General features: G+C 47.5%; 7 protein-coding genes across 7 annotated transcripts; 2 read left to right on the top strand and 5 right to left on the bottom strand.

The window, feature by feature from the left end:
- Window positions 1–374: 374 nt before the first annotated feature.
- On the top strand, window positions 375–1,742 carry BDV59DRAFT_180269 (sideroflexin family transporter). The gene is made up of 3 exons (XM_073690030.1): window positions 375–547; window positions 598–731; window positions 788–1,742. The coding sequence occupies exons 1-3, from the start codon at window positions 444–446 to the stop codon at window positions 1,561–1,563; spliced, it is 1,014 nt and encodes a 337-aa protein (XP_073546953.1). The 5' UTR covers window positions 375–443; the 3' UTR covers window positions 1,564–1,742.
- Window positions 1,743–1,753: 11 nt separating this feature from the next.
- Window positions 1,754–2,471, top strand: BDV59DRAFT_180268 (GNAT family N-acetyltransferase). Its single transcript, XM_073690029.1, has 2 exons — window positions 1,754–1,870; window positions 1,926–2,471. Exons 1-2 carry the CDS (start codon window positions 1,770–1,772, stop codon window positions 2,377–2,379), a joined length of 555 nt encoding a protein of 184 aa, XP_073546952.1. The 5' UTR covers window positions 1,754–1,769; the 3' UTR covers window positions 2,380–2,471.
- A 489-nt stretch (window positions 2,472–2,960) lies between these two features.
- BDV59DRAFT_180266 (U2 snRNP complex subunit CUS2) lies at window positions 2,961–4,735 on the bottom strand. The gene is made up of 6 exons (XM_073690028.1): window positions 4,458–4,735; window positions 4,112–4,234; window positions 3,667–4,058; window positions 3,502–3,610; window positions 3,295–3,450; window positions 2,961–3,232 (listed from the first exon to the last, which is right to left on the bottom strand). Exons 1-6 carry the CDS (start codon window positions 4,635–4,637, stop codon window positions 3,020–3,022), a joined length of 1,173 nt encoding a protein of 390 aa, XP_073546951.1. The 5' UTR covers window positions 4,638–4,735; the 3' UTR covers window positions 2,961–3,019.
- Window positions 4,736–5,200: 465 nt separating this feature from the next.
- On the bottom strand, window positions 5,201–7,472 carry BDV59DRAFT_180263 (ESCRT-II subunit protein VPS36). The gene is made up of 3 exons (XM_073690027.1): window positions 7,291–7,472; window positions 7,070–7,205; window positions 5,201–7,016 (listed from the first exon to the last, which is right to left on the bottom strand). The coding sequence occupies exons 1-3, from the start codon at window positions 7,389–7,391 to the stop codon at window positions 5,385–5,387; spliced, it is 1,869 nt and encodes a 622-aa protein (XP_073546950.1). The 5' UTR covers window positions 7,392–7,472; the 3' UTR covers window positions 5,201–5,384.
- Window positions 7,473–7,905: 433 nt separating this feature from the next.
- Window positions 7,906–10,339, bottom strand: BDV59DRAFT_208571 (uncharacterized protein; the record flags this gene model as incomplete). The annotated part of the gene is made up of 7 exons (XM_073695226.1): window positions 7,906–8,040; window positions 8,088–8,438; window positions 8,491–8,676; window positions 8,819–9,699; window positions 9,749–9,876; window positions 9,928–10,076; window positions 10,136–10,339. 7 exons carry the CDS (start codon window positions 10,337–10,339, stop codon window positions 7,906–7,908), a joined length of 2,034 nt encoding a protein of 677 aa, XP_073546949.1.
- Window positions 10,340–13,699: 3,360 nt separating this feature from the next.
- BDV59DRAFT_202710 (uncharacterized protein) lies at window positions 13,700–14,519 on the bottom strand (the record flags this gene model as incomplete). The annotated part of the gene is made up of 2 exons (XM_073694107.1): window positions 13,700–14,023; window positions 14,085–14,519. 2 exons carry the CDS (start codon window positions 14,517–14,519, stop codon window positions 13,700–13,702), a joined length of 759 nt encoding a protein of 252 aa, XP_073546948.1.
- A 3,039-nt stretch (window positions 14,520–17,558) lies between these two features.
- Window positions 17,559–18,591, bottom strand: BDV59DRAFT_180259 (uncharacterized protein). Its single transcript, XM_073690026.1, has 4 exons — window positions 18,358–18,591; window positions 18,176–18,307; window positions 17,866–18,111; window positions 17,559–17,799 (listed from the first exon to the last, which is right to left on the bottom strand). Exons 2-4 carry the CDS (start codon window positions 18,213–18,215, stop codon window positions 17,636–17,638), a joined length of 450 nt encoding a protein of 149 aa, XP_073546947.1. The 5' UTR covers window positions 18,216–18,307; window positions 18,358–18,591; the 3' UTR covers window positions 17,559–17,635.
- Between the last annotated feature and the right edge of the window lie 1,030 nt (window positions 18,592–19,621).

The following is a 19,621-nucleotide window of genomic DNA, read 5'->3' as shown; positions in this document are numbered from 1 at the left end:
TGAAGCCATCCAAGAACTTCAGGCATGACTGGAGAATCTCCCTGAGCCCCAGTCTCATTCCACCTGGGTCTTTCTGGGGCGAGCGATCTGCTCGAGGTGGTTTCCGGGGGCCCCTTGACGAAACGGACGGGAGTCGAGACACATACCAACCATAGGTACCTAGTAGTTAGGTAAGTTAGATGCAGTTATGTAATGTTTTCTATACTTTCACTGCCGCCAATCATAGCGTAGGAGGGGAGACCCTTAAGGCGGTGAACCCCGCAAGAAGCACCCGGGCCGGCAATTGAACCTTTCCGATTGGCGGACCGGGGCTTATCGTCACACCGCCTCCGATAGGGATGATTTTTCTTTTCTCTCCATCGTTGTTTTGTCTTCTTCCCCTCACCGTCTTCACTCTCTTCGCCTTCTCAGCGTCAGTCGTTTCTTACATTCCTTCGTTGATCATGTCGTCTTCACTGCCGGGTAATCGCGATCTTCCCGCTTCTCAATATGACCTCTCCACCTATTGGGGTCGTGTACGCCATGCCGCCGACATCTCCGACCCTCGGTGAGTCAATTGCCCCTAATGGAGGTATTCGGCCTCACTGACTCTTTTAGGATGATGTTCGTTTCGTCTACCGGGCTAAAGGACGCCAAGCAGCTCATATCCTCCTACAAACAGAACCACGTTCCGGCCATGACGCCCGAGCTGTGGCGCGCGAAGAAGATCGTGGATTCCACCCTCCACCCGGGTACATTTTCTCCCCTCCTACCAAACGCCAAATGAGCCCTCACTCATCCCTCGCAGACACCGGAGAACCAGTCTTCCTACCATTCCGCATGTCCTGCTATGTGCTCTCCAACCTGGTCGTCACAGCCGGCATGCTCACCCCCGGGCTTAAGACCACCGGCACGCTCCTCTGGCAAATTACCAACCAGTCGCTTAATGTCGCCATCAACAACGCCAACGCCAACAAGTCCACCCCGCTGTCCGTCTCGCAGATGGCCCAATCCTATCTGATGGCTGTGTCGGCCTCCTGCTCCGTCGCCCTCGGCCTCAACGCCCTCGTTCCCCGCCTCAAGCGCGTCTCCCCCAACACCAAGCTCATCCTCGGCCGACTCGTCCCCTTTGCCGCCGTCGCCTCTGCCTCTGCTCTTAACGTCTTCCTCATGCGCGGCGAGGAAATCCGCCAGGGAATCGACGTGTACCCCGTGCTCTCTGACGCCGAGCGTCTTAAGCGCGAGGAGTCCGGCGAGCCCGTACAGAGCCTCGGCAAGAGTAAAAAGGCCGCCACGATCGCCGTCGGCGAGACCGCCATCTCCCGCGTTCTTAACGCTACCCCTATCATGGTCGTGCCTCCGTTGCTCCTCCTGCAGCTCGAGAAGACTGCCTGGCTGCGCGCCCGTCCCCGCATGGTCACCCCCGTCAATCTCGGTCTGATCCTCGCTACGTCCCTGTTCGCGTTGCCCCTCGCGCTGGGCGCATTCCCCCAACGCCAGGCCATCGCCGCCAGCGCCCTCGAGGAGGAGTTCTGGAACCGCGGCGGAAAGGATGGTCAGGTCGAGTTCAACCGGGGGATGTAGAGCGTCTTCATGGGTTCTGTTTTCTATGGGTTCTGTTTTTTTGTTTGGGTTTGATTCATTGCATGCATGATATCAAGATAGATTACATAGACCTTCATTCCGCATTGGTCCATACTTTTGCAACTATGACTCATAGGTCAAGGGGATATAAATCACTTCCAGGCCTACAATTATGCAACCGCAATAGCTTCCACATATTTACATCTATGGACATCACAACTCCCCGTCTGCGTCTCCGCCCAATATCCGCGGCAGACGCACCCGCCCTCCATGAGTTCCGCCGTCGACCGGAAGTCATGCAATGGAGGTACGTGCGCGGGCTTTTCTCACCTGAACCCTAAACCCACTCACGACGTACCTAGCATGAAGAAATGTCCCGATAAAGACCTCGCCGAAACCCAAGCCTGGCTCGCAAAAGCCCTCTCCATACCGAGTCATGTCTTCGCCGTGCATGAAGAGAACACGCCCAGGATCATCGGCACCATAGGCTTCCGCTTCATGGAGCTCCCGTTCCACGCCCCAGCTACTAATGACGCTGGCGCTGACTCCCTGCGACGGTGGGAACTAGGGTATCAATTTCACCCCGATGTCTGGGGAAGGGGATACGCGACAGAGGCGACGCGGGCTGTTCTCCAGGCGTGGATGGCGGGTGAGATGGAGACGGGCGAGAAGGGAGAGTTGCCTGCTGTGCATGCCGCGACGGATCGTGAGAACGAGGCGAGTCAACGGGTACTCGTCAAGGCCGGGTTTGTGCAGGTGGACGAGTTTGTGGATGTCATGGGGACGCGGTGCATTGGGTATACGTTTGCGGGGTGAACCCTTTTGCTATATGTACGATGTACGGATTTCTATATACATGGATATACCTGTGTATATTGTCCATTATATCTGTAGTACCCGGTGGTCACTTGACGACTTCGAATTGTCAATTCGAACTGCTCCGTGAGACCACCATGTATATAGAAGAAGATTTCTTGATAAGTAATCAGCTTTGGGCAATGGCCATGGGACAACTGCACCTGCTTCCTCACCCAATCCAGATCGTTTGCTCGTTATAAAATTGCCTGCTCTGAATACCAGACATTCTTTTTACTTATTGTTTTCTGAATGGGGAATAATCAAGCCCCTCGAAGGTATAATGCGAGACTAACGTGCTTTAGCTGAGGTCTCCAAGTCTTTGAGTCAGCATTATGCCCCAATCAGCACGTAGTAGTATTCATATACCCCAAATAGCTGGCAAGGCTCCTGTTGTGCGGGTGTGCACTACCACTCCAGGCGGACCTAAATACGCACATGTAAGATATCAGGCTCTGGTCCTTGGATCCTGGGCTGCCAGTGATGGTCTTCCGGGTCCATAGTGTGCCTAAGGCATGGAGCACCGTCATCTATAGAAAAAGCCTTGCTTGATTGATAATTACTAGGTAAATGGTACGGAGTAATGTCTTTGTTATCTATCTTATTTTGCCGTGTTCTCCACCGTGTGACTACTCTCTAGCCACGTTCCAAATTCATCTAGGCGTTGCTCCTCCTCCTCGTCCTTCGCATCAAATCCCTTCTCAGCCAAGTCCTCCAGGGCCGCACGCTTCTCATTAGTCTTCTTGAATCGCTCATTGCCGTCCGAAATATATGCATCAACACGAGTGCCTGCAAAGTATCGGCCATCCATAACCTGAACTACCATTAATACCGCCCGTATGCCTAGTTTTGGTCGTGAAAGGAATGTAGACCTACCTGGACACAGGCCCGAGCCGCTTCTGGATCAGCAAAGCGAACACTGACAACCCCCTCAGGCTCCTTATCGTACAATACGACATTGGTAATCTCTCCCAATTTGGAGCACTCCTCACGAATGTCTTCTTTGATGTCGAGAATTGCGGCAGGGTCCTCCTGACAGTATGATCAGCATCTAGCATTCAAACAAGAGTTAAGGCTTCGTACATCTAGTTCCTTCAAAGTAAACATATGCTTCAGAATGACAACCTTCTCGAATCGAGAATTGGTCTCCGGCAACGTAGATGGGTCATCATCGTCCCAATCCGCTAATTTACTATCACAACCGATTTAGTTAGGTTCGATGCTCAATCGTTCGTGTTGGGCCCATACCTATTCAGCTTCTGCGTCCGCTGCATAATCTTTCTCTTGTCTCGCATGTTAGTGTTACTTGGTGCCTCTTTCTGGCTCTTGAAGGAGAAATCCGCGGCTTGGACCTTCATCGGCCCCTGCGGCCCAGCAACGCCCAGCCTAAAATCTGAATCATCCAGCATCTGGATGGCAAGATCAACCGACTCCGGCCGGAAGTACACGACAAGAGCCTCGCCCTTGAACTTCCCCTTGTCATCCATGTACATCTTGATGCGCGGCCGGCCACTATCGATCTCTTCCGCGATAACGCCGCATTTCGAGAAAACATGTTGAATCTCATCAAAGTCCGCATCAAGCGGGATAGAGTTGACGTAGACGGCGGTGTTGACGCGTTGTTTCTTCTGCTTGTTGCCCTGCGCACGGCACTTTAGCTTCCAAGGTACAAGCCTCATGCATGGGCACTCACCTCGTTGGCATTCGATTGCTGCTTCCGTTTCTTTTTTAGCTCCTGAGCGGTAACCTGTTCGGCTTCGTCCACACCCTCGATTTTGTAGGCTTCTTGTTGTTTCTGGAGCAAGTCTTCGTCGACCTGGAGAATATCCATGGCGCGTAGGAAATCAGTTTCACGAACCAACCAAGATCCAATGCAGTGATAGCTGTGCCAGCGTATGTGCAACGGAAAAAGGCTTTCCAAGTATGGGCCTTGCTGCAGCGCCGTGCTGGAGCGGGAAAGGGAACCAAACAGCAAAGCAGGAAGCTCAACAGCCGGAAAACACAGGAATAGCCTGGCTGGAGAGAAGGCGCGCACACACCGTCAAAATCCACCGCTTCAAAACCGTATCATATCTAAATTCCTGCCCGTCTTCTGTTTCTAAGATGAACTGGTCATCGAGTTTTGAGAAAGAAATGCGGGGGTCACTATCGAATTCGGAGGGGTCCTGGGGGAAGCTGCTGAGAAGTGCCGGAGCACCTTCAGGAGTTGGTGACGGCATTAGCGAGGAGAAGATAGACCAGACTATACAGGAGAAACACAACGGGAAGTTCAGATAAGAGTGTGTTAGGGCAGAGAGAGAGAAAAAAAAAAACCCCGAGGTGGAAGAGATGCGGCACCTAGAGGTCAATGAGCATCTCTTACCTAATCTGGAGCTTCTCGTCACATGATGCGTCACGTGTGGAGCAACTACCTACCTACCTAACCAGATCGGGGATCATACGCAGAGCTCTGTAAAGCATGCTTGATCGTCTAGAGTCCGCGCAACGACTTCGTTTCCATATAAATTTGTTGCTCGCTGTAGAGATTAAAAGTTTAATAAATGGATTCTTTGTCCTTCTTCTATCACGTATAATATTGGATGGATTAGAAAATTTTACTACTTAGATAGACTCTATTTCTAATATTAGAGAGTATAACGCTTTAATTCTTACGAGCTAGGTATGGGCAAGGATAAATAGAATGTAAAGATAGATTTTATCCAGCAGAATATATAGTTACAAGCGTAGAGCGGCCGCGCGCTGTATCAATTGTCATTACCAAATAACGCCCTGGAGGCGCCCCCAGCTGATCGAAACGTATGGTTGCGAAATCTGGAAACGTCCTTCCATTCCATACCAATCTAGGTATAGTTTTGCTAGTATGACGCAAGAAGGAGTCGATGGTTGGGCGGAGGTGGTTGCAGGAATGCTCTAATATGAGCACATTGCGATATTAGTAGGGTCGTCACGTAGTATGTACAAGAGCCTCAAATCTTCAGCGTCGAGACGCCCAAGTCTCCGGCGGCTGACGGGTTCACATGAGATATATAGTTGCTCCAAAACCTCAGACCTTCTATCCCCTCTTCGCGACACAAGACGCCTCGGTCCTCAGCCATTTCAAGTTCCTCAACAGCCACCCCAACACTCCACTTGAACCGCTGGGCAGCTTCCTGTGCACTGATCGCGCGCCCAAACAAGCGCCAATCCCAGGGGACTGGCTCCGCAGGAGGCACCTGCCGTAGCTCTTCTATCCATTCCTGGATTTCTCTAATGGTCCTTTCATCGTTCCAGTCATATCTCTGGACAACAAGAAGCCCACTCTTAAACCGACGGAGACGGACGGGTAATTTCAACTTTTCCCATAACTCCGCCGCCCGCTGGAAGTCGGAAGGGCTCACAAGCTCTACTCCATTCCGGGATCGATTGAATATAGCCCAGAGATCAATTAAGCTCATTATGCCGCCTTCTTTTTGTAAAATCCCTTTCCGGTCGTCGGTGAGATACTCAGCCAGGTTTCTGGAAAGCTCAGACAAGTATAAGTTTTCTGCTCCCGACCCAAGCATATCCTTTGTAGTGACCATCCCAAGAGCTTCCGCAGACTGGGAGAGGACTGCACTAGTCTCTGCAGAGCGGTCGTCGTTCGCCATCCCGGATTCCCTTGCAAGAGTTTCTGCAAGGGCGACAATCTGCTTAGCCGAGGCCATGAGGGCTTCCAGGTCCTCAAATGCATTCCCGATCACAAATTCGGCATTCTTGCGCACCTCGAGCCCTCGCTGTTCGAGTCCAGCAATACCAACTGCAGGAGACCGTGTTGGTGGGGGAGTGCCACCGTTTACGGGTGCAGCCCCAACCAAGCCGGTTGACGAGCTAGACTGGGATGGCTGTTGTGGTACAGGTGGGGCGTCGTAGAGTAGCCACTTCCTTTGGATCAACGCACCTTTCAAGCGCTCATGGAAGGTCTTCTCCCCACCTGCGCGAAATGAAAGCTTGATACAATCTTTGATCTCTGTGTTCCTGATCGTATTCGGTTGGAATATCGGAGCTGGCGATTCTGAGCGGACTCCATTGGAAGCCCCGAGGGGATTCACACTTGCTAGCGACGCCCCACACATCTCGCATTCAAGGAGAGAAGGGTGATTGACGAAGGTACATCGCGGACACGATATTGAATTTGTACGTTGTGAAGATGTAAGGTCATATGTACCATTCTTCTGGGTACCTTCAGTCTCGGGCTGGGGAGAAGCGTTTGTAGAGGTACCCCCACGACTGGTTGCGGCGGAGATAGCAGCCTTTAGGACGGTAGTAAAAGGGGGTTTGATACCGCAAGCTAGACAAGGAGGGAGGTTTGTTGACGCAGTGGCTGTAGCAGGGTCGAAGTTGGAGGGAACGGGGTTGGAAAAAGAACAGATAGGGCAGATCCAAGTGGCATTCACAGGCTGATGGGGTTGATTGACCTGCGGCACGGAGGTCTGAGGGAATAGAGACTGTGATCCGGTTACCGAAAGACCTGGCGCCTGGGATCGCGACGGACTAGCACCGGCACTTCTCGATTTGTTGAGGTTGTTCTTGGGAGGCTTGGGGTACACGGTGAGCTTGGCGGAGGATTTCATGAAGCCAGCCTGATTGAGATTAGGATTTCGCTAGATTAAGGGCAGAGAGTGACATTACACACCTGGTACTCCACCCGGTCAATGTCTTTCAGATCGATCGCAACAGAGTGTTGGCGGGGTTCCTCCACCGCGACGTAACAAACTCGATGCGATGTTAAGTAGGCGTGGCCATTCTGATAATTAGGGATCTTGTACTTCCTAGAATAAACAGAAGTTAAGGTCAGCGAGAGTTTGTCCGCTAAAATCTCACAATATAGGGCGATAGTCAACCGCATGTACTCACCCTTCATATAACCCCACAGCATCCTGGACAAAGAGGAGAGACTCATCGGGTAACAGAGAAGGCCGAAGCGCAGTGGTCAAATCTAAGGGCTTGAAAAACATCTAGGAGGCTGCACCGGCATTCTCCCCACCATCAGCAACTGGGAAGAGGCTAGGGAAATAGCTGTCATGCGACATGATCCGTTCAGTTGTTTGAGACGGCACAATAGGATGTGGCTGTGACGGCATGGACCGATGACGTTGTGTCACGTGATCAGGGTTAGCCCTGTTTGTCTTGTTTGTATATTTCTGTTTACATCTCCCTTTCCTCTCTATGCTTAGAATTCTATGTTAAGATAGCTCCAGTGACACCCAATCCTGATTGATTTGACTGGCTTTCACATGGCTGATATATAACACCCATACCTATCGCCATTTGGGGCCATTTTACAAGGCAGCTAATGGATTCTCCAGCATCTCCAACACATTTTGATCATTCATCGATGGTGATGAAATATCCGGCCCGCCGAAAGGATATCACAGTCGTTAAACCACCTAGAATTATCGCGCCTGTTTAGCTTAGGGGGTACACTTTAATCAACGGAGATAGTAGGGGTATACCGATTACTAGTTATTCCTACTTGCCATCGTACATTTCATCAGGACTAAGGGTAAAATTCCCCTTTTCGAGTTGGCTCTTATTGACATGGTCAGGTCTAATATATCGTGCGGTCAAAGCAAACCGGAGCTTTTTCTCGGGAATTACCGAATGCTATATGCCAGTTAGTGTCGGATAATTAGCAACATAGATGGAATTACCTCGTAGTACTTCTGTAGCTCCTCCCCATGCATTACAACCAAGTCACCGTGGTTAAGCTCCATCTTGATTATTGGGGACGCTTCTGTATGTCTAGTCTTCTTTATGGTACTCCATCGGAGAATATCATAGTCAGCCCGTGCTATCTCCCCTCTCTGAAACTGTTCCGTAAGCAATTGTCGCTCATGTTGCATGCGGCAGCTAGGGAGCACAGGGTCAATGTCTAGAAGCTTTCCAGCTCTGCTGACACCATTATAATACTTATACTTCATCCGTATCAGCATTGTCGATTTGGCGCCGAGGGAAAGCGTTGCAATCGTAGGACCAAGTGATGATTCCCCATCATCATGATACTATGAAAGTCAGTAAGCTCTTTCCATAATAAATAAAGCCTTTGTAGCATACCCCAATCTTCATGTCTTCTAGATACCCAAGAATAAGGAGTTCATTCGGTGATAGGAACGCATCACCTGACCCCTCTACGGCCTTCTCAGTTGCCCATGTTAAGCGTCCAAGAGCCCGTAAGACACCGTCTGGGGCTTCATCAAATCTTCTCGAATCGACTGAGACAACGTATTTATAAGGCATCCCCTGTTTACAGTTAGTGAGTTTGGTCCGTTAGTCAGATTATAACACGCACATAGTTCACAGCAAAATGGGCAGTAAGGGTTCCGGCGACTATGTACCCATAGTTAGAATGCATTCAAAGTAGACTTGATGACTACTCACCAACGCTCTGTTGCAACGGATAACGCCGCAGCCCAAGGTCAGTAGCTTGCATCTGATGAAAAAGATCGTCAGGTCCATTAGCTCTACTATTTATCGCTCTGTTAGAAACAAAGTGAATAACATAGCCGACGCCAGGGATGTTGTAGGTCATCTTTCTATACGGGTATAGGGATGCATCATCGATCTCAGGAAAGGCGAATTTTGGGTCGAAGTTAAGAATGCGTTTGATAGGGGACAATTCCAATTCCTCTATCACGTATCGTAAAGAGATAGGGCTTATTTTGAAAAACTTCTCGTATGAGCACGCTCCGGTATACTCCTCGCGTCCTTCGACGCAATCAGAACATTTCCACCCTCGCCAATAGCGTCGCGATATGCACTTATGGCACTTTGGACACACGATTCCTCTCCAAGCTATCCGGAGTGAGCTAAAGTTCTGGTCACCTTCATCAATCGTGGATAACAAGTCTGGAACGAGACTATGGTGTGGCTGCACTCCCGGATCAAACGGGGTACGGTATATCAGAAAGCTCTTGTGGAAGGAAAGGTGTGCCGGCGGAGGAGACCCATCTATGGTCCAGAATAACTTGCATGTTGGTATCAGGCACGTCCATCCTTCATTATATATACGTGGGCTTTTTTTGGCACATGCATGACAAGTTTTCTCGTCCGGAAAGCATTCAAAATCGCGCTCCCGGTGAGGAATAGGAGGGGGTGACCCTTTTGCGGCCCACCAACTTTTGGTTGAGAGATCTAGCTTCTCGAAGCGCACTTTGGCCCCTATTCTTTGTCCCAGTCTTTCGAACCAGATATCGGTAATGCGGAAGTAGCCCATGACGTTGTATCGATGGGGTAGCTTTCTCCCGAGAAGTGTATTCCGATCTCCTAGATCAATTTAGCACGTATTATCGGATAATAAGAGTAGCTATCCCACCTATTATAATACCGATAGGAACTTTCAGTTCTCTGCTTCGAATTATACTCTTCAGGATAATATTCTCGTTATCTTGGTCCTTATTAAGGACTAGGTTTCCCATCTTATCCTTGGTACAGCCGCCACCGCTGCAAACATCAGATACGGACATTCTTAGGATATTCGAATATATAGCGTACATTCTGGTTATTACTATCTCCTCATCGACGTAGGAGCGAGTTCCACAGTCCGCGTCAAGAAGAAATCCCCAGCATAAACTCCCATGATGATAGGATCCTCCTTGGACAGCTCGAAACCAGGGAAGCGTGTCTGAGAGTTCTGTGCGGTACTAAGCATCCGTTAGCTATCAGTTTGGATCACCCCAAGGTCGACTTTCAGAAGACATACATCGGCCCAAGCGGGTGGTTCCCCGCTAGCTGTCTGTGTTATTGTTACTAGCGTCGACTGATTAACATCCATATCTACCTTCGATAGTCTGACGTCTGAAGAATGGGATCGACTTTTCGTTACACGTCCAGTAATAACTCCGTATGGCTGACATCTGCTCGGAGACTTTACTAGAGGCTTCTTCGTAATGCGCTGTCGTGCCATGTTTGTCGCAATATATAATATATATTCCTCTGTTGAAGCCCAAAAGTCAAGATATGTCGTACTAAGATGTAAGTCAGTTCGTGGCGTATCAGTTAAGTTGAATCGACCGATTAGTACAAGTTAAAAAAGCTGTGACTCTAAACTCTCGTAGTAACTATGTAATCCTGAAGTCAGTCTAAGAGATCAGATTCGTCACCGGATTCATATTACCAATGATGGCCTCATTGTGCCGTATGCCACGGCCAGCCAGTAGTTTTCCGCTCAGCGCCGCTTAGTTAGCAGTATCATCGTTCCTCGCACTGAGATCCCCTCGACTCGATGGTCACTAGAGAGGAAGCCGGCAGGCACCTCTAGATGATTGGCATTCTCTATATCTTCCAAAGATACGTGCGCACGTCTCAGAGTCTTTATATGCCTCGGTACCGGGACACAAATGGTGTCAAAAAGTAAGTAGGCTTTGTTTATGTTTTAGTAAAATGGGGACACCGTCTAGAAAGAGCATGATTTGCTGCTATACTGCAATATACTGCAGATAAATTCGCGAAATTATGACATAGAGCACTGGAGGAATCAACTCATTAAAGGAGCAATCAATTTATCGCCAGACTATTCATATGCCAAGTGCAAAGCTTAAGTCCATGGTGTGGGTTTCTTGCAATACATCATGGGTGACTTGTCTGGCCAGATAAGTACAGTTCTCTTTTTTAGGAGGTACTACACCTTGGTTAAACGCAATAAAAATACATCATGCTGGGATCTGTCAGGTGTTTTGCCTAACTGATCAGCCTGTTAGGAAGATTTTGAATGTCTCTCAACAACCAAAGAATTTTCGCATTATAAGCTTAGAAGCGGTTCTGAAATACTAGTGCTACAATATTGGAAAAAATTTATATTCACGCCTGAATGGGCCAACGTTGAGCATCTGCTCTCCTTGTTTTCCTCCAGGTAGAGTTTACCAAAAGAAAGAAAAGTTATCCAAATTCTTCCTCCACAAGTCGTGTTCCAAATTCAGAGATATTCCAATGTGAGCCTTTTTGAATAAAGGTAATTATAGTCAGGCATCGCTTTCTTGACCCAATATTCAAGTTTTACCCCCATTTCCTCCCCGAACTCCTCATCCCACTTCCTCCTTTCTAGCTTTAAGTGAACCAAACTGGGATCTTTATCCTTTATCAACTGATTTGAACTCCACAGAATTTTCCTCATAATAGTTTCAGGATCGCTCATGGAGCCATTTTGTATAGACTCATCTGATGCCAGGTCTGCGGAGTTCCATCGAGTCTTCACTTGGTCTGGATCCATTCCAGTAAGCTCGCAGTACTTCCTGACAATTTTGTGGTCATGTATAATATCATGCGCATCCAACAGCAATGGAATATAAGGCCTATTTCCATCCTTGAAACCCAATTCCTCCTTCCTCTCACTGTATAGATCGTAGAGAAGCCTTGTCCATCTCAGTGATGCGTTTATTTCCATCAGAGGTAGAATCTCATCAAATCTCGCAAATCCTCCTTTTTCTAAGTCTCTTATAATACGATAAAAGGATGGAAATGCCAGGGCCGGGTGTCGTATGAGAAAGGTCAGTGTCCACGTATCTAGATATGCATCCGGAAATATTGTGAAATTCTTTTTTTCAAAGGACCTCAGAGGCCCATAGCAGCTGGGAACCTGGATAGTAAATGGAGAGGTTGCATAGCCGTTGTAGTCAAAGAGGTAGTTGCTGATTTCACATGGATCTGCGAACCATTGGGCATGCTCTCCGGTGAAAAAGATCTTCCCATGAATTTTGGAGATCTGAGACTCGCTTTCCAAGTCGTTGAACCCTTGTTGGAAGGCTGCTCGCATTTTCTCCGTGTCCTGGTCTGTCCATTGTTCAACGCGTTTCCAGGACAACGCTGTTGTACGGCCCTTCAGAAAGGCATCCCAAAAATAACATCCTCCTCTTTTATTTGAAAAGATATTCTGTTGCTGCTCGAGTGAGAGCATCTTTAATAGTATATTTGATGCCGTACAAGGATAAGTGATGAGCATTATGCGCTTGCCAGCTTCGGATTCGTACGCATCGTGGACGCTCCCGTTCTCTGCCATCTTCGGGGGTGGGATATAGGAAACTTCGAAGTATTTTGCTTGCCGTTAAGAGGGATTAGACTGCAATGAGAGTTTTGTTCCACTTGTTGTGAGGTACGAATGTGGTTATTGCTACGAGGAGAAAGAAGTATTCATTCCAGAATATATATATCGAAAGCTACGAATGTTGAATTGAGAAGCCCGGTTCCGTATGCAGACATGGTGGCAACAGTAATGCGATCTAGACCTTGTCGTAACGGATAGAAAGCGGTACGCATTAGTGATTGGACGGATATTCCAGCAGCCAGTTGCGAGACTACGACATTTCTTAGAGAACTGTGTATACTATGAAAGCAGGATAGATGCGTGTAATACAAAATTACAACCTGTCAGAGTGAGTTGTAATTTGAAAACAGAGCTGTTGTTCCTTTGATTTGACTACGTTGAGTGGGCAGTAGACTCCAAGGGTATTTAACGATACCGCAGAACATAGATCAGTATCCATACTTAATAAAAAATTAAGACATCAAACGGAATTAGTCACGAAGTAGACATTTTAATACATATTAAAGTGTCTATGGTAGCACTTAATTGCTTGGTTCCTAGCCCCTCGGAACCGAGTGAATGAGCTAGCTGTCTATATGTTCCTCCAGCAGCGGGGCAAAGTTCGATAGACCGCGATTGGAGGCAAACTCAGAGTTTAGCCTTGACCAGGAAAGCAATAAGATGTTACCATATCATTATTGAGCATATGGTTGGGGTTGGGGTTAGGGTTACATCAGAGGATGCTCTCCGTAACGTATCCAGGTGAGCGGACCACACTACACTTGTTCAGGGCCCCAAAAGCTCTCCACCTGAACCTGGGAATTCAGTAGGATACAAAGAGTACAAAAAATAAAAAGAAGAGAGTTTTATAGAAGCCCTACTCTCTACGCTGTTCTCTTCTGCTAATTTATCGAGGATGCTCGCACGTGCTCCCGCCACCATGCATGCATGCCCCGCAAGAGAACAAAGAGAGAGAAGGGCGTGGAGCGCTGCGCTACTGTGCATATTATGGAAATAGTATAAATCAGGATCCCATCTAATATTCATCCCCTCGAGGTCAGTCGCTCACCGCGTATGTATATCTCCTAACAGAGAGGAGGCTGAATGGTACTAACTAGATGCTTGTTTTTAAAGATTTCAAGGCTCTAGCCCGAAAAACATATACATATATCTATATATTTTGTTTCTGCTAAGTTCTGGATATTATCTAGAACGGCAAGAAACATAATGAACACACCTACAATCTATTCACATTCCAACTCCCTGGAACCAGCCATTTCCCCCAAACTCCTTCATCAACTTGTAAACTCTGGTCTCACACACCCTAAAGCTAGCCATCATTTTCTCCTCCATCAGGGTAGTGGTAATTCTTTCAAACTTGGAGAGATCGATTTCTTCTGGTTCACACTCAAACTCATGAAGGCTAAGCGATGTCGCTGGTTGTGGTGCGGGCTCATCCGTAGCAGGCGCAAGTCCCTTGAGTACCCGGGATTGCGCATTTGTTCGGGCGTACACTAATTTCAAACGTATGGTGCGCAGAAAGCCATTGTTCTCGGCAATCAGGGGCCAGTACTGTGCTATAAATCAGTCCCGTGGTATTTTGATAGCTGACTTCTGGAGAGAAACCGCCAACCTCATTTCGGTACCATATATCAAATCCCTCAGCCGAGACCCCCTTATCCAGTTCCACGGTAGCCACTACTAGGCTCTTCGTTGCTCCCTCGCTCTTTTCTGCCTTGTCATAAACGTGAACCAAGTTGTCGTACCGTACATCGAACTCGGCCAGGTCGTAAATGAGACCAGGAGGAGGAAGAATTTTACTCTTGACACGAATGTTACGGAACTCATCAGTTTGCGTGAAACCGATGTCGTTCATTGCATATATGGCAAGGTATGGCTTGTCAGCCTTAGGGTTAATGTCAACAAATCGGCGGGCGGTATGGATTCCACTAGATTGCATGATCTCCGCGATGTGATCCTCCTCATACCATCTGAGAAATGTGGCCTCATCTAGGATGTCGGGTCTTGAAATCTTAGAGTTGACGTAGAGCGTCCCCTTTCCAGACATAGAGGAAGCTGCGGCCATAATTATGGTGACCTCTTGGTAAGATAGCGGATCACTTTGGAACTCAAAAATCAAGCCATGTTAAAGCATAGAGGTACTACTGTTTCAATAACTTTGGCCAATTTATGGCTTCTGATTCGGCTATGTTTTTCCTTCGTAAGCCCGAAAAGAGAACACGGCTAATGAATTCCGGGGGTCTAAAACTAGCATTTAGAAGTCACGGGATCTTAGCCATATATAGATAGAAGCAGCAGCAGGTACTAATTTCTAGACTATAAAGGGTAACTTTATTTTCCCTTGGCTGTTCAAAACGCCAGAAATTATCAAGTGGTGACAATACTTTTGATTGTAAGTAGCACGAAGCCGTTGGTTCGAGTGTTCTATCTCTTTCAAACTGGATATTACTCATGAATATCTGGGGAAACAAAGGAGAATCGGAAAATCCCGTTTCCGGAGTATATTTAGAATACTATGCATGAGGCCATAGTATAGACAAGAGTGGTGGTGGGAACTGGCCAATTATGATTAAAATAGCACTTTTTGACTGTTAATTGAAGGAGTATTGGGTGCCACCAAAGCCTCCGCTGCTTGTGTCAGAGGAAGTCCAATATCATGTCGTACTTTAATTCCTTCGACTATTTGCATAGAATGAGACCGAACATCGCTTCTGAAGCAACAATATGACGGGCTGCTCCCAATTACTTTGAGGACACGCGACTGTTTTCAGCGTATTTGAGAACCCTTTCCAATATCTCATTACTTTACTAGGACCCCTACTACATGTGGCAGTGGGTTAAATCGCCCCTCATTTGTTCCAGAACGTAGATCAGTCAAAGTCCATTTGCAACTGCGTAAGAGGAGGTTTTTCGTTTCTCGGGTCATTGAGCATCCATCCAGACATAGAGGCCAGATGGTATTGATTGCCGCTGTTCAGAGTTGATCGATCAGCATAATGATCTCATATATTAGGGGTCTGGCACATGTTCACCTTGCCAGGCTGCTGCTAAGCTCCAACTCCTGCACACTTTAACATGCTCGTATATGAGCCACTGCCCACCGGGCCGGAGGAATGAATATAGTAGTTTCACTAGCGACGATGGTTCATTGACACTGCACAGCACGTGAACTGTACTGATAGTGTCAACAGTGTTGGTATGCACGCCGTATTCGTCAAGATCCTCAGCACGCTCGATAATCTGACTCTTTTCTTGTAACCCACACTCCCTCACTCTTTTCTGTAGCATAGGGTGAAAGGAGGTGTTAGGTTCAATTAGGTAGAGCTTGGATATATTGCTATTCCTCTCTGGTGAAAATAGATATATCCAATCCCCTGATCCACTTCCGATATCAAGAACAACTCCGTTGGCAGCAGATAGGACCTGCTCCACATCGGGTGCAAATAGCGCCTTGGATATCCAACCGAAGAAGTACCAGAATCGGGAGAACCACGCTTGTTCGAAAGATCTCCAGGAGGATAACTCCGAGAATCTTCTATCCTTCAGAAGAACTAGAATTGTCACTGGAAGGTATAGGACAGCGGTGGCTAGGACAAGGATGGGGACTATAAGATCAAAAATGCCGAGATTCAGCATGGTAATGGGCTAGGATAATGGGTTCCTGAAAAGCTTGGGTCTGGGGTTTTCTTGAATTTATGTAGATATTTAGCGAAGTACAATCATATCAAAAGTTGAAGGAACGAATACCTCCAGTATATAATAATTTCACATAGCAGTAGTTCGCGTGCCGGTGTTGTTTAATAGGAGATAGTGACGTATTCAGACATCATTTTTACCCAGATAGGTATAGATACCTAGTTATTGTTCTCTCCGTACAATTGGTACTCGAAGATAAATTCTGAGCCTAGGCCTTAATGGATTGAGTCAAATATTTGGACACCCGGTGACTGATGGCAGGTGACCACACCCGCACTTGACCAGGTTCGTATTGGTCGCTTTCATCAAGGCTTCGCGAATTCCACCACGCCTGAAATTAAATGTTGACAATTCATCATAATTCGATCGTTTTGGTCTAGAATCTAGATGCTAAAGCGAAAGACTTGTACGGCCACTGATGGCATTCACTTACTTTTGGGTCGCATTAGGGCTTCTTACTGGTCTCCAAACTGAGAAGGCTATCTGAATTTTTTTAAACACCTCCATTTCGGAGGCCGCATGGTTTATTTGATGACATGCGGAGGCCCCTATGTCGCCACAATAACGAGGGCCCTTCAAAATTCTATCGGAACCAGAAAATTGAGAGCTTTGGACATCGAATGTCGAAGTGGCCATCACCAGTCCTCTCAACTCACGGAGGGTGATGCGCTGCAGATGTATCGTTCGAAGGATTCCTAGGCTAAGGTATGACATCGATTGATAAGCAATCGAATAGCCCGGGTCGCAGTCATTGTATTTCAACGTGTCCCACCATACCCCGAGGCATTACGGTAAACCCTGTCTGACGGCAATTTTTGGAAGTACTTTTAAAGACTCCAGCCTCCCTGGATACTGATTTTCTTTGTTGCACTTGCAAGATCTAGATCAAAGCATGTGGTGGAGGCGCAGAATCCGTACCTATCAGGTTATTTATTATTTATAGCTTTCACTCCACGCGCCAGTTTTGATATAACCTAGATATTCTCTCTGTGGTCAAATTCATGGCGTATTTGTACCACAGGCGTTGGCGTGGTTTAAGAACTGGCAGGCGATGATGACATTGCACAACTTACTGGATTCCCGGCACGACCCAATGTTGGTGGTGTGATGGCTGAAAGACATGTTTTTGGACGTAATTTTAGTCGTAATAGATATGGATCTAGCAGATTTTTCCTAGCAATGTGCAGCCCTTGAATAGGGAACAGGCTGGATGCGGCAGTAAAACCGTTCAAATGGCGAAGGGGAAACTTAGTCTCTTGCTCGTCCCATAGTCTCAGCAAAATAAGACTTAGTTAGAATACTTGATACCAGATAATGAGCAATTAGGGCCGTGAGTGCGACCTATTGTACCTAAAATACATATACCCATATAGCGCTGGTTGTAAGGGAACGGACTATAAGCGACTTGTGATGGCCTTAAGCCAAGTAAAGGGCAGGGCGAATGGCACATGCTGGACCTTGGTTGGTTTACTCGTCAACAACTTTGATAACCACCTTCCCAAGACCCCCACGGCCGCTATGAACCACCTGACATGCTTCCTGGACACTTTTTATGTCCCTCAAGCTAGCCGCCGTGCCCACAATCGTCCTCAGCTTACCGGATTCAATGAGATGTGTCAGCTCATCTAAGTCTTCGCCATTTGATTCGAGAAACATATATGAGTAGGAAACATCATAGCGGCACGCCCGGAGCTTACGGGTATAGTCCATAAAGTTAGGGGCCAACTTGATTGGCAACGGAAGGATGGGCTGATGAGGTAACTGCATCAAAGAAGAGGCCTGGAGCTGATCGCCTGACGGAAGAGTAGAAACCGAAATAATGCAACCGGTGTGAGGTCGCATCAAGGATAGGTATTCCATGGATAACGAGACGGTGTCGAACGAAAAGTCGACCGTACCAGGTTGGATGACATCTCTGGGATCTATTTTTGTATAATCGATAACTGAAATACGTGAGCTGTTTCATCCCCAGGTCATTTTCATGCATTCATTGAATCCGGGGCTTACTTTCATCCACGGTATCGTCTCCCAAAAGCTCCCTTACCATGGGAACCTTAGACGTTTACACTGTTGTAATCACCTTGCCGGCACTAAACGCGTGCTTTGCCAACTGGCAAGCAAATAGACCCGTTCCGCCCACTACTGTATGGTTAACGACACTCAACGATTAAGTTACTTGATTGACGTACAGTCAGCAGGGACAAGTAAAGTTTTCCCCCGAAGATCACCATTATAACGTCGGAGTGCTTGTAGGGTCATTGCCGCCAATGGTACGGATGCAGCATCCACAAATGAAAGGGAAGAGGGTTTCAGAGCAATATACTTCTCTGGACATTTCACGAACTCGCTGCATGAGCCTGGTCATCATGAGTTAGATACAGCCATAATGGTACGGGTTTAAAAAGGGACCGCATGCCTCGAGAGGCTTCTGGAAGCCGGGTGTTTACCTCGTCGCCAACCTTTAGATGACTTACGCTGGCGCCGACCTCTGCCACGATACCAGCACAATCATAGCCGACCTTATAAGGAAAGCTGGTTGATCTGATCAGTATCATTGTTACAAAGTGTGTCTTTGCTACGACCTAGCTCACTCGTCTCTGGTCGCTTTTTTCAGCATGCCGCTCGCCTTTTTAACATCGATGGGATTAATGCTTGCAGCGTGGACCTTAATGATCACATCATTGCTGTCTTCGATCACCGGCTTTGGGAATTCCGAAACTTGGTACCCAGAGGGAAGCGAGTATGATTAAATATTTAGAGAAAACATTTTATACCGAAGACTTTGTGTTATTGAAAAAGCTGTCACTCAAAAACAGAGCTGAGAACATACAAATGACTTCAGGCGGATAATCTCGCCACTGCGGGTGGTGGGTCCAGTCTAGGGAGGCACATGGAGCAACAGACTATCCGATACGTTAAAATGTGGTTGTACTCCGTCCGCTGAACTCAATATTTTCCCATGTCTCGAATACCACTTTCGTTCCCAAGTGCACAAGGTGTTTACCTCAGTAAAAGATGCAGGTTATATCAGAATGTCTACCAATATACGCCGGCGGTGCTAGCTTTCCAGACAACAGTATCCACTTCATACTTTCCGTTTTGGGGATTGAAATTCAATGCTACCTACGACGTAGACTCTAACCGGGGTTGTCTTCCAAAACGATGCCATTGGATTTGTTCGCATCCTACATCAATCTACGCTTCCTAGGCCCAGTATGGCTCTCAGTCCTTTTGAGGTGGAACCGTTGTACCCCATAACGGCCATTGGTCGCATTGGAGCCAAGCATGATCTTCGAGACTGGTTCGTCAGGAATATCAAAAACGGCTAGCTTACGTCGGTTTCAGAGGTAAATACCTTACTAAGGGCTGGAGTTAGAAATTCCTAACGGTTGGACTTAACTGCGTTCTGGTCTCAGAGTGAGCCTATTTGAGTGCAACAACGCGTCTTGTCAC

The sequence above is a fragment of the Aspergillus ambiguus genome (assembly GCF_047715705.1).
Source record: "Aspergillus ambiguus strain CBS 117.58 unplaced genomic scaffold BDV59scaffold_20, whole genome shotgun sequence".
Taxonomy (NCBI): Eukaryota; Fungi; Ascomycota; class Eurotiomycetes; order Eurotiales; family Aspergillaceae; genus Aspergillus; species Aspergillus ambiguus.
Note: the sequence above shows the minus strand (reverse complement) of the source record. Positions and strands in the feature narration are given on the sequence as shown.

What these genes read in the sequence shown, in the direction of transcription:
- BDV59DRAFT_180269 (XM_073690030.1), top strand. Translation starts at nt 444, where the DNA reads ATGTCGTCTTCACTGCCGGGTAATCGCGATCTTCCCGCTTCTCAATAT. An exon ending in GCCGACATCTCCGACCCTCG is followed by an intron (nt 548 to 597) that starts GTGAGTCAATTG and finishes TGACTCTTTTAG; the next exon opens with GATGATGTTCGTTTCGTCTA. An exon ending in GGATTCCACCCTCCACCCGG is followed by an intron (nt 732 to 787) that starts GTACATTTTCTC and finishes CATCCCTCGCAG; the next exon opens with ACACCGGAGAACCAGTCTTC.
- BDV59DRAFT_180263 (XM_073690027.1), bottom strand. Translation starts at nt 7,391, where the DNA reads ATGTTTTTCAAGCCCTTAGATTTGACCACTGCGCTTCGGCCTTCTCTG. An exon ending in GCTGTGGGGTTATATGAAGG is followed by an intron (nt 7,206 to 7,290) that starts GTGAGTACATGC and finishes TGTTTATTCTAG; the next exon opens with GAAGTACAAGATCCCTAATT. An exon ending in TTGACCGGGTGGAGTACCAG is followed by an intron (nt 7,017 to 7,069) that starts GTGTGTAATGTC and finishes AATCTCAATCAG; the next exon opens with GCTGGCTTCATGAAATCCTC.
- BDV59DRAFT_180268 (XM_073690029.1), top strand. Translation starts at nt 1,770, where the DNA reads ATGGACATCACAACTCCCCGTCTGCGTCTCCGCCCAATATCCGCGGCA. An exon ending in CCGGAAGTCATGCAATGGAG is followed by an intron (nt 1,871 to 1,925) that starts GTACGTGCGCGG and finishes CGACGTACCTAG; the next exon opens with CATGAAGAAATGTCCCGATA.
- BDV59DRAFT_180266 (XM_073690028.1), bottom strand. Translation starts at nt 4,637, where the DNA reads ATGCCGTCACCAACTCCTGAAGGTGCTCCGGCACTTCTCAGCAGCTTC. An exon ending in AGCAATCGAATGCCAACGAG is followed by an intron (nt 4,059 to 4,111) that starts GTGAGTGCCCAT and finishes TGCCGTGCGCAG; the next exon opens with GGCAACAAGCAGAAGAAACA. An exon ending in CGGACGCAGAAGCTGAATAG is followed by an intron (nt 3,611 to 3,666) that starts GTATGGGCCCAA and finishes CGGTTGTGATAG; the next exon opens with TAAATTAGCGGATTGGGACG.
- BDV59DRAFT_180259 (XM_073690026.1), bottom strand. Translation starts at nt 18,215, where the DNA reads ATGGTAAGGGAGCTTTTGGGAGACGATACCGTGGATGAAA. An exon ending in AGACGATACCGTGGATGAAA is followed by an intron (nt 18,112 to 18,175) that starts GTAAGCCCCGGA and finishes CACGTATTTCAG; the next exon opens with TTATCGATTATACAAAAATA. An exon ending in TAACTTTATGGACTATACCC is followed by an intron (nt 17,800 to 17,865) that starts GTAAGCTCCGGG and finishes CAAATGGCGAAG; the next exon opens with ACTTAGATGAGCTGACACAT.